The sequence below is a fragment of the Capricornis sumatraensis genome, chromosome 8 (genome assembly GCF_032405125.1).
Source record: "Capricornis sumatraensis isolate serow.1 chromosome 8, serow.2, whole genome shotgun sequence".
Lineage (NCBI taxonomy): Eukaryota > Metazoa > Chordata > Mammalia > Artiodactyla > Bovidae > Capricornis > Capricornis sumatraensis.
In genome coordinates, this window is record NC_091076.1 from 106,146,317 (window position 1) to 106,165,235 (window position 18,919).

At 59.8% G+C, this 18,919-nt stretch overlaps 1 protein-coding gene across 1 annotated transcript; it reads right to left on the reverse strand.

Moving 5' to 3' along the window:
- Window positions 1-425: 425 nt before the first annotated feature.
- Window positions 426-17,374, reverse strand: NHERF1 (NHERF family PDZ scaffold protein 1). Its single transcript, XM_068976633.1, has 6 exons — window positions 16,700-17,374; window positions 6,439-6,600; window positions 5,283-5,436; window positions 2,667-2,707; window positions 1,473-1,562; window positions 426-1,273 (listed from the first exon to the last, which is right to left on the reverse strand). Exons 1-6 carry the CDS (start codon window positions 17,162-17,164, stop codon window positions 1,079-1,081), a joined length of 1,107 nt encoding a protein of 368 aa, XP_068832734.1. The 5' UTR covers window positions 17,165-17,374; the 3' UTR covers window positions 426-1,078.
- Between the last annotated feature and the right edge of the window lie 1,545 nt (window positions 17,375-18,919).

The window sequence follows — 18,919 nt, forward strand, 5'->3', positions numbered from 1 at the left end:
GCCTGGGCATCTGCACCTCCCTGGCTGTGGGCAGAAAGAATAAAGCCAAGCCTTCCGTCTCCAAGTCTGGCTCCATCGTGGATTCACTCTTTGAACGCTCCTGGGATCCAAGGTGGGTCTTAGAGCCCTCCCTCTGCGCATGTGGACCCTAAGCTCCCCATTTCCCTGCTGGTCATGCCTGTAGGGCAGCCCTAGCGAGCCAAGCACACAGGGGCCCCCGCGGGTCCTCCCACAGGACCCACGCATGGCCTAGCCACCCAGCGGCTACAGGCTCGAGGCCCTCTGGTTAAAGCCACCCCACTTCTGGCTCCGGGCTTGGGGTCCTAGGGAGCCCTAGACCATCCTCTCAGCCAGAGGCCACTCTGGGGACACGCATGGACAGAGCTGCAAAGGAACACACAGAGGCCAAGGTGGTTTGGAGAAACTAGTTGAATTTCGGGTAAGAATTTCCTTACAATTCTGTCTGGCTCAGGGCCGGGCAGGGGGTGGCCAAACCCTCCCCATGTTGCCTAGGTCTTCGGGGGGGAGCAGAAAAAAGTTGAAGGGTAAGGCCACTGCTACGTCCCGGATGCAACAACCTGGGAAATCATGTTAATCAAGAATTGAAAGTCCTAAACTCTGTAGTACTGCACTTAAAAATCAAAAATAAGATGCCCAAGTCACAGCTCTGAGGATGGTGGCCCCAGTCCACTCCGGGATGTTGCTGTGGTTGGAATCCTTCCTTGGTAGATCCCAGACCTGGTCATCACTTGGGGTCAGGAGGGAAGGTGACCTCTTGCCCAGTCTTAGGATCTTTGCTCGATGGAAGTCCCAGTGACGTCCCAGGAGTGTGGCAGGGGGAATGCAGGTGGGCTGAAGCACCCAGCGAGGAGGGGCACAGAGTCTGCTTTTTGACTGGGGCAGGACAGAAAAACAGTCACCTTGTCGGAGGGTAAGGGAAGAGTATGGTTCTCTAGAAAGATCAGATTTGCCAAGAGAGGAGATGCTGGTGCTGATTTGCGTGCTGATCTGGGGGTAAGTGGGGGAGAGGGAGTTGGCTGGGTGTGGGACTAGGCTTTGCTGGTGTAGGGGGTGCGGCTCAGAGGTTGCTGAAGAGTTCGTTTTTCTTGCTCCAGTCCATCTGCGGGGCCCGTTTGCTGATGCGCTTCTGGTGGGCCCTCTCTTTGGCCACGGCCAGGGAGATGTTGAAGTCCAGGATGGGGTCAGAGGACGAGGAGGAGGTAGACGAGGGTGCCGTGGAGTCCTGTTTCTTGGGGCTGTCTTGGGAATTCAGCTGCAAAGAGGAGCAAGAGAGCGGGCCTCAGTGCCTCGGCGAGGTGCTCCCTTGAGGCCATGCGTGGGGAAGCCAGGTCACGAGAACAGAACGTGACTCAGCGTGTGACCTCCACGGCAGGCTGGTGTGCCAGGAGTGAGCGACGCCTGGGAATGGACTTGCTGTCACCCGGGGCCACCCCCCACCCGCCCAGCCTTACCTCCTCGCTGGTGTCACTGGAGGCGGTTCTTGCCAGGGGTGGCACGGGGCTCTCGGAGGCCGTCTCGGCCAGGGCTTCAGGACTGTTCTCCTGGTACGGAGAGGAGGCATGTGGGTGGGCAGGCCTGAGCTACAAAGGGCATTCCCGGGGAAGACGGGGCCTCGGTCTGAGCCTTGCCATCCACCCTAGAGCCTGCCTGAGCCTGCCAGGGCCCCGCGGGGATTTACATTTTCACATTCTTCCAAGGATCAGAGGGCAGCCGGGTTCCACCGTCCAGGGCAGCGGGACCATCCCTTGTGGGACTAGCTGAATGGCTCACCCCGCCCCTGTCCTCCCAGGCAGCCTCTGGAGTTGACTCCTCCTTGGCACAGTGACCACGGAGGGGCCTCCTGGGGCGTGGGGGTGCCGGGAGACTGCTCGGTGTGGGGAACACTCGTGATGCCCCCTGAGTCGCCTACAGCCCACCTGACTTGTTTTCTTGGGCTTGACCCCGGATTCTTGAAATCAGCCCTCAAGCAGCCAGGAAGGGCTTCGAGGGAATAAGGTGGGGGAGAGTGAGAGACCCACAGGCAAAGTGACTGAAGGCTCAGGTGGTTCAGGGCCTTCTTGCTGCACAACCCCTCCCACCCCGGCAGGAGACCCCAGGGAAAGGAAGCCTTAGAGCAGACCCCGAGGAGCCCTCTCACCCCATGGTCTGACCCTGAGGGGGCTGTCCCAGAGCCCAGGCCTTGGGCTGCAACTGGGCACTCCGCTTCTGCCTGGGTTCCTGTGGCCCCAGCTGGCACTGGGCTGCACCATCTCTCCCCCAGCCCCCACTGCCTCCTCTTCCCTTCGGCCTGGGTAGGAGGGGCTTTGTTCTCCCAACCCAGACTGGAAGTAGCAGGGCCCGGGCAGGCGGCGGGCAGACACTGCCGCTCTGTTCTTGGGGGGAAGAATGGCCTCCTGTGTGGTGGGGAGCTGGAGGCGGGGCCCGTCACCCAGGATGGTGGCTGCGGAGGGCCTGGCCAGGTGGCCCCGTCTCCTCTGCCTCGGCCCCAAGCTGGGGCCCTTACACGGCCTGGGGCTCGGGGGAGAGCTGCCAGGACACGAGGTTTCCACCTGAACCAGACCCTGTCCTTCTCCTAACCACGCCTCCTCCCCCACCTCCCGCAGCCCCAGGACTGAGCCCGAGAAGCATCAGGGCTCTGCCTTTACCTTCTCGATCTCCCCGTTGGTAATGGGCTCAGGCAAGGGACCTAGATGGGAAGAGAGGAGCGCAGGTGAGTCAGAAGCTGTGGATGGAGGGGGGCGCGGAAGGCGGGGGTCGTGGGTTTGGGTAGACCACTCGACCTTGTTCCCCAAGCTCAGTGTTTAAGTCTCTCGACTGCCACCCACTATAGCACACTGGACATTCTGGCAACCCAACAGCCGCAGACTAGCATTTAACAAAACAACTTGCCTTTACTACATCGCAAGGCTCTTTGATATTTCCTATTCAGATTGATTAAAAAGATGGGGGAGGGACGGCTGGGGAGCTGGAGATGGGCATGTGCGCACTGCATATATAAAGTGGAGAACCGACAGGAACTTCCTGCACAGCACAGGGCACTCTGCTCAGTGTTACGCGGCAGCCTGGACCGGAGGGAGTTTGGGAGAGAATGGATACATGCATATGTATGGCTGAGCCCCTAAGCTGTTCACCTGAAACTGTTATAACATCGTTAATCAGCTATACTCCAATACAAAATAAAAAGGAAAAAAAAAAAAAAGGAAAAAAGGTGCCTGCTTAATTAATCCCAAGAACCACAGATGAGTAAGGAGCTGTTTGAAAAAAAGCGCTGTTGTAGACGGGGTTGAAATTCCAGGCAGCTGCCTCCCAACCACCCGGGATGCTGGTTAGAAATACAGATCCCTGGGCTTTGACACCAAGGTGTTTATCTACGTGGGTCTGGGACAGGCCTAGGAATCAGTATTTTTCGAATGCTTCCTAGGTGATGGTTGTGTCAACAGAACTGGGACCACGCCCTGGTTATGATTATCACCTGCACCAGCTGCGAAAGAACCCCAACTCCTCCTGGCCAGTGTGGGGATGGAGGGGGGCCCCAGGGCTCAGGGCAGAGTCCTGGGCGTGCCGTCCCCCAGCCAAGGGGGAACCTGGTGGCGACAGGTGGGGTCAGAGGGCAGGGACACGGCCTGGGGTCACCCTCCCAGGCCTCGCTCAGGGTAGACGCCCCACCTGGCCGCAAAGGGGGCTATTCCCTCTCAGGTCAGCCTGGGTGGGTTTCTTCTGAACTCTTAGCTTAAGGTCAGGGTACGTCTTTCTCCTTGCCCTGGACTGGGCAGGCACACCTCTCGTCCAGCCCTCCCACAGTGGCAGGGCAGGGGACACAGGGACCCTGACTCAGCCTCCACTGCACCTGCTCACCTGTGAGCCGTGGGCTGCCCAGCCGTGGGCAGGAGGCAGCGGCTGGGGACGTGCAGAGTTACATGCACTTGGGAGGGGAACACCCGCACAGGGGACCCGCCCCCACTCCTCCCTCTGCAGGTCCTCTGATCAGAGGCTGCAGTCATGGAGGTTCCCAGGGCCCTTCCTCCCCAGCCAGGGGGAAGAGAGAGGGTTGATGACTTGGGAGTCGGGGGAGAAGGGTGCTGGGGGAGTCGGGAAGGTAGAGGAGCAGCCGAGTGGAGTCCAGATTTCAGCTGTCTTCCCACACTGGGGCCTCCCTGGTGGCTCAGGGGTAGGGAATCTGCCTGCCAATGCAGGAGACCTGGGTTCCATCCCTGGGTCAGGAAGATCCCCTGGAGAAGGGCATGGTGACCCATGCCCTTGAACTCCACAGACAGACGAGCCTCGTGGGCTACAGACCACAGTCAGGCGGGACTGAGCGACTAGCACTTTCCCTTTCCCACACCACACTGCCAAGAGCAAGGCTGGGGGCTTCTCGGGGCCTCAGCTTTCCCCCTAATGAGGATGGGGATTATCAGACTTAACCTGCTTTCCATGAACTTGGGAGACAAGGGCACAGTGGTACCCACCTCCCATGACTGGAGTCTGCTAGTGACTTCCAGGATACCCCCAGGACCCACTGGGCCCCACCAAGCTGGCGATCTGAATTTGTGGCAAGACCTCTGTGTGGACCCCTGTGCTCCATATCTGACCCTCAAGGAAGCCCCACCCACTGCACAGTCCAAAGAGGTTCCACCTAGCGCCTCCCACCCCCTCGGGAGCTGTCTTCATCTTCCCAGGGAGAAGGTCCAGACCAGGGAGCAGAGCGCGGCGCAGCTCCTCCTTCCCCTGGGCTGTGGCTGCCCCGTTTGGCTTGGGCCAGGGCGGGGGAGGTGCCAGGCCTGGCAGGGTGATGGAGTGGCGGGGAGGGCAGGGGCCCAGGGACCCACCGCTCTCTGGAGCCAGCAAGCCTGGGTTTCCAAGACAACCTGAGAGAAGGGAAGGGGAGGCACTGGGCCCCTGTCACTGGACTCTGATCTGACCAAGCCAAGGCTGGAAGCCGCCCCAGAGTTAACTGTTTCCTTGCATCGGCCCTGCCCTGAGCGCTTACCGCGAGGAGGAGAGTTGGGCAGGGTGGGAGAGGAGGGGGGTCCCCTCCCTCTGCGGAAGCAGCAGCCCATTCCATCTCACCATCCCTTGTGCAGGTCCCCACCCCCGACCCCCCCAGCCATAAACCATCCTCAGAAACCCACTGCCCACGCCCGCTTCCTCTCCCTGACCCTCTCCCCCAACCCACACTGCCTGCCTCCCCTCCCGTGGGACCCCATAAAGTCCAGAGCACATTCCTGACCCAGGCGGGCCTCAGGCTGCCAAGCCCAGCTCACCTTGCAGGTGCTCCTGCGACGGGATCACTTTGCATTTCTTGAAGAACTCGTCCGTCTCCCTGTCCACGACCAGCAGCTTGGCCTCGTCCCCGCCAGCCTTGATGGCAGACACCACCTCCCCGTGTGGCTTGCCCTCCACGCAGACCCCATTCACCTGTGGGTGGGGGCAGGGGTTATCCGCACAGGTCTCAGTTCTGGGTGGGGGGCAGGTGACGGCTGAGCTGGTTGGCAATTGGGGAACACGCAATGCCCACCCCAGCCCCCTATCCCCACCTGTAGAGCCCTGAACCAGGCCGAGTGGTCCTCCCACTTGACGGTTGGATGGGGAGGCAGGACACGTGGGAAAAGCCAAAGAAAATACCCAGCCGAGACTGAACAAACACAGCTGTGACAGATGGTTTGGGAAGGGTCTGGGAGGCCTGGGTTGGGCCCCAGCTTTTCTAGGTACTTCCCTGCCTGGGCCTTGGTTTGCTCGCACGTAAACTGAGACGTCTTGGGAGAGCTGATCTTCCAGCTCTGAGGCTCTAAGACTGAGATTCTGGGACCTGCCCCAGGCCCTGGGTTCGTGTTTCCTCTTCTGACCGGCAGAGCACAAGGGTGCAAGAGCATGCCTGCCAGCCCCACTCGGGGCATGGATTTCATGGCCCCCAGCCCCGCCCTGTCCCCGTGCTGGTGTGGAGGGCTCGGACAGCAGGAAACTGGCCGTGGCCCCAGGCAGCTCCCTGGACGGATGCGGGAACTGTGGGCCGCTGAGCGTGTCTGCCCGGCGAAGAAGAGCCCACAGGAGGTGCCAACAGGAAAGAAGTCAGTTCACCTGTCTGTCTGTCCATCCATCCGTTCACCCATCTTTCCTTCCTTTTTTAAAAATCTTTTTCTTGGCCGCACCTCGCAGCTCGTGAGATCTTAGTTCCCTGACCAAGGACCCAGGAGAGGAAGTGTGGCGTCCTAACCACTGGACCACCAGGGAATCCCCATCTTTCTTTCCTTCCCTCGTGCCCACTTACCCCATTCTCCCCTTCCCTCCTGCCCTCTCTCTAGCATCTACGGGCTGTCCAGGCCTCAAGGGCTAACCAAGGAGCAGGTGGTATGTTGGCTGCCATGGAGGAGGCTGTCAGGAAGGAGGAGCCTGGGAAGGGGACAGGAAGCCTCATGTTACCTCCACGATGCGGTCTTGGGCCCGGAGCCCCGAGGCCTCGGCAGGCGAGTCTGGGTCCACAGCCCGGATGAACTGGCCTGGCTTGGACTTGTCGCTGTGCAGGTTGAAGCCGTAACCACTGGGGCCCTTCTTCATGGCGCAGAGCCGAGGTCGAAGCTCGCGCTGTGGGGAGAAAGGAGGGGCCGTGGTCCTTCCACACCGGCCCGGGGTGCTGCCCTCCCCGCTCTGTGCCTGAACCCATCCCCTCCAACCGAGAGAGGCTCCTCAGGTCCTCCAGCAGCCAGAGAGAATGCTGGCCGGGGACCCTGCCCTGCCGCAACCTGCTTGGGCGCCCCTGGGCACAGAGCCGCCCCTGAGTACACGCCACCGTTCCCTCTTTCGGCAAGTGAGGGGTGGGAGCAGACTAGCTCAGGACTCTGCCTTTCTGACATTCTAAGGTTAATCATGTTATTTTTTTGGCCACACCAAGAGGCATGTGAAATCTGAGTTACCCAACCAGGGATGGATCGTATGCCCCTGCATGGGACATGTCGAGTCAACCACTGGAGCGCTAGGGAAGTCCCTTTATCTTGGTGTTTTGATGGCTACCTCATCCCTCCTAGCTAATGGCTTGGTCAGCTTCCCTCCTGGTAGCATCCCCGCCAGCCTGAGTACCTGGGACAGTGACCAGGGACCCCCAGCCCTTTTGTACCATCCTCTCTGCAAGGGGGAAGCAAGGGCAGGTGGTTACTCAGAGCTGGCATACATATTTACAGTAAAGCCTTCCCTCGCCTACATGGACTCCCGGCTTGTCCCCACCAAGCCAAACGGCCCACCTAAAGGGAGCTGGGAGCCAGATGACCACGGGGCTGAGGGAGGCACAGCCAGGGGTCCCGGACGTCCCACCAGCAGAAGCAAGGCTGAGGACAAAGGTAGCGACAGAACCCCAAAGAGCCTGCTGGGTCCCAGGGAGCCTGAACGGGGAGGGGGCAGCGGAAAGCAGGGCTGGACTGCGGGGAGCCCCGTGCGGCTGCGACCTGGAGAGGACCTGCCAAGAGTCCACAGACAGGCTGTGTGCAAACACTCAGACCCTCAGCTCCCACCATCCTCAGCCCAGCTTCAGCAGCTGTGGCCCGAGGGCACGTTTACATGATGGAGGGAGCTGAGGCAGCCTGAGCTTGGAGCCCATGGACAGACGTGGGTTCCCTCTCCCCCAGCCCCCAAGCCTGCCAGTTTGGGATTATCACCCGGATGCCAGGCAAAGAGCAAAAGCCGAAGTCAGGGCCCTGGCCCAGCTTCCAGGCTCAGTGACCCGGGGCAAGTCATTTCCTTCTTAGAGCTTTGGGTTCCTTCTTTATAGACCGTTCTTAGTGCCACCTGCCTCCCAGGGTTGCTAGGAGGTCCAGTTAACATACGTGGGAGCCCCTGAGCACCCCACACCCCTGTGCATGTGGGGACGCCCCCGTCTTTGCTAATACCGATGGACACAGTCACAGGAAGCAGAGAGGTGAGATTCCGAGGGTGGGGTGCTGGTCGTTCTGAAACCTCACTGCCCAGCTGGTAGAGGAGGCAGGGGAGGGGTGGGGTGGGGAGGTCCCACAGGCCTCCTGCCCCAACCTGCCAGGCCCAGGAGGCAGCTGCCACCTGCGGGGGACTCAGTCCCCACCCCTCGGCTCTGCGGAGGATGGGAGAGTAGGGGGTGGGGAGGGTGACTCTGCTTTCCTTCAGAGGCCTGGGCGGGCCTTTCAGCTTCAGGATGTTGACAGGGCGTGTGGAGAGGCCCAGACCGGAAGGAGGGCAAGGTGACAGTTAGGCTTGGCTTTACCAGTCTGGGCATCCCAGACGGGCAGAGGCACTTACGTGAGCATGGAAAAGGGGAGGGGGGCCCACGCCCCAGGGACTCCCCACGGCAGCCCCCTGCTGGTTGCCACCCCCCATCCAGTTCCGGGAGTAAGTGAGGCTCTTCTCCCCTCAAGCTAAGCCCTCCCCCAGGCCCAGGGGGAGCAGGAACAGGTCCGACCAGTTGCTGCCACGGGGAGGCTCGGCTTTCTGCAGGCAGTGCTCGGCTGTCACCCTGAGAAAGCAGGAGGGTGAATCACGGGAAGCCAGAGGGTGGCTCGCTGTCTCCTGCCCCTCCCTCTGCCCGACTCCAAAGAGCCTCCCTCCCGTGGGTTAGGACCCTAACCCTAACCCCCATCCTGGAGATGGTGAAAGTGAGACCCCAGACGTGAAGCCCATGGCCCGAGCGCCACGGTGGAGGAGCCAGGACTCCACCCGGGACTCTGACTTGGAAACCCATGTGCCCTGCCACCATCCACGGCAGGACCCAAAGCCTAGACTGGGAGGAGGCCCACTTGGGCAAGAGCTGCAAACTCGGGCTGCAGCCTCTGCTGGGAGGGGCGGGGAGATGATGAAACCACAGGCTTCCTTCCGGGGAGGGCAGCTCGGTTGGGAGGAGGCAGGCCTGGTGGCTTCCCTTACTGATCCAGAGCACCTGGCACCCTGGGGAACCTTGCCTGGGGACTAGTCCTTTGCACCTCACGGCCGTCTGCCAGGCCATGAGGATCTCAGGAAGTGGTAGATCCCCCTCCAGGGGCCCAGGAAACCCCAGGCATTTTCCGAGGGGCTCAGGCTAGTATAGAACCCCACCCAGCTCCTACCTTCCCGAGCCCCCGGAGACTGGGCAGGGGGCTCCCCTTCCTTCCCATGTCTCTCTCCACCCCTCCTCCAGCTGCCTCCAGAACTGTCACTGCCAGCTGCTGAGTCAGTCATCAAAGGAGCCTGGTGGAGGCTGGTGCTGTCTGGAGTCCTGGGGCAGCTCCCTGAGGTCCCACAGTGGGAAGACGCGGAGAGCTCAGGCGCTGGCCAGAGCTTGGCCACTGCTGCTCTGGGCCTGGGCCCCTGGAGCTCGGGCAAGGGGATACCTGGGCCTGGTATGGGGCCCCCAGGAGCTCACAAGTGGCCTTGAGCTGTGGTTGCAGCTCCAGAGGGGTCCGCGCTGGAGGTGGGGTGACTTCGAGGGGAATATGGCCACAGAGTGTTCAGAGACTCAGGTGGGTCTCAAGTGACCATGGCAGCTTGGGAGTAAAAAATCAGGATCTGCTCAGCGAGGAGACTGGCAGAGAAGTGAGAAGAGGGTCTGCGAGGCAGTGGTGGCTGAGGGGCTGTGCAAATGGGCTGGGGTGGCTGCGGGTGGACAAATCTCTCACTCCCAGGACAATAACAGAAGCAATTTTTGGAAAAGACCCCTCCAGGAGCGCTGCCTCCAGATTCTTCTCCTGCGGGCTTCTCCCACCCTCCTGGTCTCAGGAGGTCCCAAACCCCGCACAGGCTTGGCGGCTGCTCTTCCACCACCCCCCCGCAACCCCCAGGGAGCCCAGCCCCACCCCCGAGTGGCCGCCCAGTCACCTCCACCCACGAGGCCCAGGGAGCAGGCGTTGGGCACGGAATTCAATAGGCACCATCAGCAGCCACCTGGGAGGCTGGGGAAAGTCGATACCTAATCCCAGTGACCGTCTCTGGGGAGAGAGCGGGCCGGGCCGCTCCCTGCTCCTCCCCAGGGAGGGGAGGCTGGGGGGCCAACGCCCCACTGGGCCAGCCCCTCCCTGGCCGACGCCATGGTGATGAGCCCTATAGAAAATATCCCACAGGCTTGCTGGCTCTGGGTCTCAAAAGGTGGGGCTGGAGGAGCAGGAAGACCACTGGGGAGGCGACCACTGGCCAGGGGAATGGACAGAGGTGACTGGTCACTGCCCCTCCTCCAGCCCAGCCAGCCGGGGCTTTATGCAATAAGATAAGAATGGTACCTCCCGCCCCCAGCTAGGGAATTGGCCTCAGCAAGGGGGGATGGGTGGGGGTGGGGGTGGAAACAGGGAGACCTGGTCCTTCTTGGGGGGGAGGGGTGGGGATACTGGGGGGAAGGGGCCAGGGGTACTCTGGAGAGAGGCCTGCGCCTGGCGCCAGCTCTTCAAGGAAACCAGGGTGGAGGAGGCGGCTCTGCCTGGGGGGCATGTGTGACCCGGCAGCGTGGGGGCACTGTCTTTTAGGGCAGGCTGCGGAGTGACCGGGAGCTCAGACGGCAGGCCAGGGTCCAGGGCTCTGGGCTGAAAGCATCCTCTCCTCACCCAAAGGGAGGGATGACCAAGGGCTTGGCTGCCACTGACCCATGACCTCTGACCCCGATGTGCCTTCATGTATTTCACCCTAGAAGACCCCCACCCAAGGTCTGCACGCACTGAGGAATGCCGGACAACCTCCCTTTGTGGAAAAAGAAGGGACTCTGGCCCTCGATCCCGCTGCTTCTCAGCAGGAAGGCCTCTCTATGGAGCCTCACAGGGTGGGATCCAGGTGATAACAGGGGGACTAGTGCTCTGACACTGCCCCCCAAGGGCCCTGAGCCAGGTGCTCCCCCCAGCTCTTCTCTCCTGGTGCTGGCCGGAGACACGCCGATGGAGCGTTTGGCTCAGGTCTCCCCAGGGCTGGGCAAGCCTGGGATGGAGCAGCCTGGTACCTGGGCTGCTGCCTGGCTGGACACCATCCAGGCTGGCCGCCCCATGCCTGCCTGCCCGTCACCCTTCTCATCCCTCCCCCTCCTCCCAGAAGTCGCTGGATTTAACTCCTGTGGGCGGTCCCAAGAGGCTCTGTAAGGACCTTCTTGGAGCTTGTGAAACTGGGACTCTACTGAAATAACAAAGAGCAGCTGGCCTTTAATGAGCACTTGCTACGGGCCAAGCGTCACACTGGGGCTTTTAAGTGTATTTTCTCCCTAAAACTCAACTATAACTCTTCGAGGAAGGTATTACCACCCTCAGTTCACAGTGGAGGAAAGCCGGGTTCAAACAGACAGCATAAATTGCTCAAGTACACGCAGCTGATGGGAGAACAGGATAGACTCTGAGCTCAGATCTAGAGTGGCAAGGTAAAGAATCCGCCTGCCAAGCAGGAGACAAGGCTTCAATCCCTGGAGAAGGGAATGGCGACCCACTCCAGTATTCTTGCCTGGAGAATCCCATGGACAGAGGAGCCTGGTGAGCTACAGTCCAAGGGGCTGCAAAGAGCTGGACATGACTTAGCAACTAAAGAACAACAATTAGAGCAGCTTGTCTCACAGAAACAGAATGCCAGTCATGTCGGTAACTGAGAAGGTTCTAGCAGCGATATTAAAGAGTAAAACAGAAACACAAGTAATCAATTTTAACCTTATTTAACACAACATATCCAAAATATCATCATTCCAACAGGTAATCTAGTGAAAAGTTAGCAAGGGGATATTTTACCCTTAGGGCACATCTCAATTTCGACTAGCACACTTTAAGTGCTAGGAGTCACGTGTGGCCAGTGGCTGCCGAAAAGGCCCATTCTACAGAGCCCAGAGGCCTCACTCAACTATTCCTACATCCCCACGGCCTTTGCTGTTTCATTTGGGCATCACGGCCTTCTAACAAGCAGAGAGAGAGGCTGGAGCCTTTGTCCCTGGGAAGTCAGAGCCCTGGCCTCAGTCCCACAGCCATGAGTGATACTAGAACCCAGATCTAACCCAACAGTCAAGGCAGGCCTCTGCGGGTGGGAGCGGGATGGGGGTGGGGGTCCTTTTTGCTACAGGGGAGCCCCAGAGCCAGCAAGGGCAGCTCTCAGGCCCTGGAGATGAGGGTACAGACTGGGTCATTCTCGGCCAGGCTCATCACACAAGAACGATGGGCCCTGGAGCCTGCCCCTTCTGGGCCAACGCCTTCCATCAGGGCTAACACATTTCCTGACCGTGTCCCCTGGAGACAGAAGCACCTGGGAACCCTGAACCCTTGCAGGGAGCTGGTTCCAGCAGCCTGAACTTAGGCCTATGCGATGGCCCTGGTGCGGCTCAGAATGTGATGGGCAGAGTCAGAGTGAGCGGGGTTCTCAGACACCGCTCTGCTGCAAGGTTAGGGCTCACTAGCTCAGAAGCCAGGGGCCACCCCCTGAACCGATGGAGCCTCAGCCTCCACATGCAGACAATAGGGCTAATCTGTCTCACAGGGTGGTCGTGGGGATTCACTGAGATAAGTAAGGCGTGCTTAGTACAGAGCACGTTGCCAGACACAGATAATAGCTACCATTTATTATTTATCAAGTCACAAAATGGAGAAAATAATACCTAATTTGCCAGGTTGTGGTGGCGGGGGAAGAACAATGGAGTTTGTATCATTATCTTTAGGGCACAGGGCCGGGCAATTAGCAGACTCAGGAGAAATGTGGGTTTCTTTCTCTGCCTTGAGCTCCCATTCCTAGAGCTCTGCTTTCTCTAAGAGGCTTGCAGCATCCACATAACCTTGGTGAGGCCCCTTGTTTTCTAATTCCTAAGCCCTCCACTTTCTTGGGGGCCAGTGGATGGGAAGCCTAGGGAGGCAGAGAAGAGCCCCCATGGAGACATGACAGGGTTCCTTGAGAAGGAAGCCCCTTTCCTCTCTCCAGGAGAATGTCTCCAGGATTGAACAGGAACCAGAAGATAAGGGGCGGGGGAAGGGTGGGGGGGTGATCCCTGGGGAGTGAGAAATCCCAAGTATGCGGCTTAAAAAGAGGAAAGGACACAGAAACCCTCCCACCCTGTCCCTTTCAAATCCAAACACCATGCAGCTCAAATCCCCCTCTGCTCTCTCCAACTCGGTCCGGTCCGTGGGAGATGAAACCTGGGAAAGAGGTTGGAGGCTGCCAGCGAATCATGCCCACCCCACACTGTGCCACCTGGGGTGCCTATCCGGTCTCTGCCTCTGGGATCAGCGTTAGGTATGGCGGGAACCCACCCCCCAGGTGGGCACTTACACTCCCGTTCCTCCCCATCATCTCATCAAATCTCCCTGACAACTCTGCAGGCTGGGAGCCTCTCTCCCCATTTCAGAGGAAGAAGCTGAGGCTTGCAAGGAATGATGAACCATCAGGGCCCCAGAGCCAGTGGGCAGCAGGGCTGGCATTCCCAGACTTCTGGTTTTAAAATGGAAGCTGCTAGTAGGCAAGAAAAAGCCAATAAGCTCTATCTGGAATTCCGATCTCTGGGTGTGCTCTCTAGGCACAAGCAGGCCCAGGTGGGCTGGGCTGAGATGACCTAGGACAAAGGTCCCCCAAGGCTGTTTAGGACTCATTCATGCATGCAAAAATTATTTATTGAGTCCCTTCCCTGCCCTGAGCCTGGACAGCGCTGGGGCGATAAACATAAATAAGCTCCAGCTGTTGCCCTTGGGACTCTGAACGAGGTGGGGGAGGAGAGGTGAACAGATGATTCAGATACTGGGCGTTCGAGGGTGAGAAAGGGTGGAAGGACAGGGAGCAGGCAGAGGTGAGGCAAGACAGCTCGTGTTGCCTGTGCGGTAGAGGAAAGGCCACTTGGGAGCTGAGTGGTCTTGGGGAGCCTGCCCGGCACAGAAGGGGACCGAGGGCTCCCAAGGGCTTGCTGTCACCCCCAGATTAAATAAGAGGAAATGGAAGCTCAGAGAAACTTGGCCAGAGGTGGCGCGGCAAGTGCAAATATCAGGTGCGGAGGCTCAAAGTGCATGGCACGCTGGGAGGGAATCCGGCCTTGGTGTGGCTCGGTGGGCTGGGGGTGTCCGAGAGGGGCAGTGCGGGAGCGAGGCGACCAGATTGTGAAGAGCTGATTATTCAACAGTAGTGATCCCAGACTGAGCATCTAGGGATGCCAGGCTTGGCCACAGCTGCCCGTGCCCAACGGGAGGGGCAGATCCAGGCCTGGCTGCCCCCTTGGGTGAGCATGTAATCATCACTGTGAAATGTTTATTAACCCACAGCCTGGCCACCAACGTTCAGTGAGTGCTTACTTAGTGGAGGCTCTGAGCTACTGGCTTAACAGACATCCTCATGTAACCCGCCAACCCCACGAGGCCGCTGCTGTCACTCCTGAATTAAACGAGAGGAAATGGAAGCTCAGAGAAACTTGGCTCAAGATGGCTCAGCGAGTACAGCTGAGCAGGGGTGCTGTGGCTCTCTCTCCCCGGGGTGGACGTGAGCTGGGCTGGAAGCACCCTACACCTTTCTCCAAGACCAGTGCTACGAGCACCCCTTTGCCTTCTGTCCTGAACTGTTGTTGACCCAGGCTGCTCCTGCCAATGAGATGTCACCTGCCACTCTGCTTGACAACTCCCCACCAAAACCTTTTCCACTTCTGAGAACTAAGGAAGATGTCATGACAGCCCCCATAAGTAAATTCAGATTCAAAGTAATCAATAACATGCAAACGCTGTATGTATCCCTTATACAGACCCCGCCGACGCCCCCGTCTTCTTGGGGAACAATGAACTCTTGTGTCTATTAACTTTTGTTTTTTTTGAAGACAGGGTGAGTCACCTGCATGCCCACCATACCAAACTTTACAGGAATTTCCTACCAGAGGGGCTTAACACTGCTGAGCGGCTACACAGAGGCTAAGGGAGATCCCAGGTCGTGGCTGGGATTCAAATGCCTGGGCGCACAAGGAGCTCAGTCCAGCTCCCACTAGGGGCTCAAGCGTATTATTATTTGTAAAATCCTAGAGAAGGCAGGTGTCACTGGAATCCAGTGCTCTCATTTTATCGATGGCAGAACCAAGGCTCAGAGAAGTTCTGACTCTCTTGTTGACCCAAAATCCCAAGAGGCCTGGTGATGTTCCAGGGAATGGCTGGAGGAACTGGCTGGATAAAGCATACACACGGATGCAGGGGTCACACCCCAACCTGGGGGAAACCCCATTCTGTGGTCACCCAGAGAACAGGAGCCAACCTCTGCTGCTTTTCAGATGGCCTGGTGGGGGAGCGCACGTGGAAGGTCAAGCCTCCATCCTGGCCTCTGCGTCCCCCACCCCTAGCAGCAAAACCGAAAGGGCAGTGGGAGGAGCCAGTCGAACAAGACTGCAACTTGGCGGGGGGGTTACTTGTGCAAGTGCCAAAGTCCATTAAAAAAAAAAAGGGAATGCTAAGTTGGTGCCCTGGGCACAAAGTTCAAACTGGATTTGTCTGGGACCAGAGATCATGAGTTCCTACTCCCTGGGGTCAACCCCCTGCCGGGGTGCTCTGACCCCACCCCCACCCTTGCCAAGGCCAGCTTGGCAGCGGCAGGAAGTGGTCACCCAGTGGCCTTGGCATTCCCAGCTCCTGGTGACCTCACTTCTACCAAACCAGTTGGTCCTCTCGGGCTCCACCTTCAAACTAAAAGGCTGAACTGTGCCCTTTCTGTGTCACGGGAGGCTCCTACCGGTACCACGGACACCCCTGCCAGCAGGTGGAGAGCTGGTGAAGCTGAAGAGGCCCAGGGGAGGCCCCGACCCTCCTCCCTCCAGTCTCACCTTAAGGCTGCCCCCACTCTCTGGGCAAGGAAGGCTCAGTACAAGTCCTGTTTCTCCTTGCCCCTCCTGCAGCTGATCCAGGCTGGGGTTATAAACACCCAGCGTGGGCAGAAAGCAACCAGCCTGCTTGCTGTCCAGGGCCTGGAGTGAGACAGCCGGTGCCAGGCAAGACCACCTGCCCGTGGTGACCTCCTGGCTGCTGTCCTGCCCCTCACCCCCACAGCCAGCCACTTCTCCAAGGTCTTCCCTCCTGCTCCCAGATAGGAGCTAGCTTACTCCTCACATTCCTGAGAATCATAAATCCTCCTGGGGGCAGAGCTGCCACCACCCCCGGACCAGACGCCCCTGCACCTCCTCCCTCAGCCCCGCCCCCACACATCTCCTGCAGATGGAGCTTTTTTCTTAGAAGTCACGCTGGACTTCAGGAGGATGAAGTCCACCGGGCTGAAGTTAATGATACACAGGCTAGCGGGCTGCGGGGAAGGGGCAAAAGGGCCCCCTCCCCTCCCCTTCTCCTCCCACCGCTGCAGCTCCACAAAGAAAGAGGGTGGTTATTCCTCCGGCTTTTCGAAGTCGGGCCGCTTCATTTACCACCCCCAGGGGCCTGTGGAGGGAGCTGGCCACTCGGAGGAGGGGTGGAATTGGGGGTCCCAAAGGATCGGAGCAGACAGCCACCAACAGAGTGGAGGAAAGGGAGACTGGGCTTCCTTGAGCCACCCTCCTTCACCTTCACTCCCTAAGGCGCTCAGGGTCCCAGCCCAGCCTGGGGATGGGACGTAGGGGTCGTGGGACGCAGTCTCAAGACTGTAACTGCCAGCTGGCCCAGTCGGCGGGCGGAAGCAGTCTCGCCTCCGAAGATCGAGTTTCAGAAAGACAAGGCGGGGAGCAGGGCTGGGCATCCCGGGCGCCTGGGTCTCCCCACTACTCTCCTTCCCCTCCGGTTCCATCCAGCCTCGCCGCGAGGCCCGGGCCAGCACTTACCCGCTCCTGATGGCTCTGCTCGGCCTCGCGAGGCTCCGGCGCGGCGGCCGGCGGCTCATCTTCGCCGCCAGCCCCTCGCTCCTCGGCGGCGGCGGCCGGCGGTTCGGCCTGCCCGGGCCCTTCCTGGGCACGCAGCATCTCCTCCCGGACCTGGACTCCCAACTTCTGCAGCCGCTCGTCGGTCTCCGGGTCTACCACCAGCAGGCGCACGGAGTTGAGGGCGGCACGGATGCGGTTCACCACCTGCTGGTGGGTCTCCTTCTCTACGTTCTCGCCGTTCACCTCCACTAGCCGGTCTCCGGCCAGCAGTCCTGACTTCTCGGCCGGCGAGCCGGGCTCCACCAGCCGGATATACTGGCCTACCTTGCCCTTTTCCCCGTGCAGGTGGAAGCCGTAGCCGTTCGGGCCCTTCTCCAGGCAGCAGAGCCGGGGCAGGGGCGCCCCGGCCGCCGCGTCCGCGCTCATCTCGCCTGGCAACGGCTCAGCGGCGCTTAGCCGTGTTCGGTCGGGGTCCGGAGACGGGCCGGTCCAGCTCCGCGTCCCACCCTGCGGGCCGGGAGGCGAGGGCGAGAGCGGCAGGGCAGCCCGGCGACGCCGGACGGGCCAAGAAGCGAGCAGGTGTGCCGGGAGCCGCGGCGGCGAACAGCGAGGAGCCGAAGCCGGGAGTCAAACACCGATCCCCGCCCCGCGCGGCGACTGAGCGTTCCAGAAACCGCCCGAGCCGCATACCCCGGGGGCGGGGCCGCGCGGAGGGTGTGGACCGCCGCGGGCCAATCAGAGGCCTCTCACGGAGGCGCTCTGGCCGGGTGAAGGACCCTGACCAATGGGAGCACCCGGGGGCGGGGCTCCGGGCTCCGCTCGGCGCCCCGCGGCGGGAGAAGAAAGAGCGCTCTGGAAGTGGAAGTGTTTGTTACTGAGTGGACGGAGTGCAGGCCCGGGGAGGGGCGCTGGGTGCGGGGCGGGTTCCTGGTACCGGGCTGGGTGGCTCGCAAGATCGGTTCTGATTCCACCCCCCTTCCTCCGTCCGCCACCACCACCACCACCTGCATCAGGGATTGAGCGCGCCAACCCTCGGGTAAAGGACCTTGAGGCTTTAACAGCCTTCAGCCAAACTGTGCATCTCCAGTTGGGGGGTGAGGGTGGGGGCGACTGTTGCTAGGAAAAGCAATCCGGCTCCGGGGCTGCGAGGTCCCCGCAGTTTTACTGTGGTCCAGGCCCACCTCGGACCCGAGAGTAGTTCGAATAACAATATTTTCCAGTTTGTGGGGCGCTTAGTGCAGGGCCTGCTAGTAGGGGTGCGGGCTCCGATCTTCGCTGGGACAGTGCGAAGGTCCAGCAGAGCGCCCAAGGCTTCAGCGGGACTGCACAGCGAAGACAGGCCACCCAGGGGCAGCTGTGTATCGGCGTCAGCCTTTGGCTAGGGAGGTGGGGCAGGGGAGAGGCAGGTCACAGTCAGGGGGCCGATCTCTGGGGAAAAGGAGCCCTGATGTTTTCAACAGAGAAAGTAAAATGATTAGGACCGTGAGATAATAAACCTTTCAGCTCCTACTTTCAGATGAGAGGCTGGTCACAGAGGCTGGGGGCAGTCTGTTAAGGGTGAGGTGACCAGTTTGGTGGGGGGTGGGCATTGAAGGATGAGCATCAAATGATTTTGGCAGTCAGTGACAAACAATAACGATCCTTTCAACATGAACTGCCGCCGCCCTCCCCCCACCCCCGCATCATGTCCACCTCAAATAAACAGTGGACAGGGTGTACTTTCCAAAATACTGCCATTTAATGCTGAAAAACACAAATGCTAGAGGCCCAGAGCAGCCCATGTGACTGGATCGCCTGCAACCTGCGTTGGGCCCCAGAAGAACCCTGCAAGGTCAGGCTCCTCCCTGCTCTGCCTGCAGAGCTTCCTTATCGGCCTGAGTTGGAGCTGCTGACTCTGCTCCAAGAGCAAGATTTCTGCTTTGAAAGCAAATGCAGCAGCCTGAGAAATGGGCAGTACATACCTTACATACCCCTCTCCCGGCCCCTGGTGTACAGAGCTGGAGTAAAGGTGTCTCTAGATCAATCTGCACAGCTCCTGACCTCTTCCCAAGGCTGAGGTCAGGGCTCGGGAAGACCTGTGACCTTGGCTACACAGAAACTCCTTGTGGGCCCTTTCCCCACCCAGATCTTACCAGAGAGACATTGTTTTGCATACAATGCATTGATTTACCCGGAAATGGA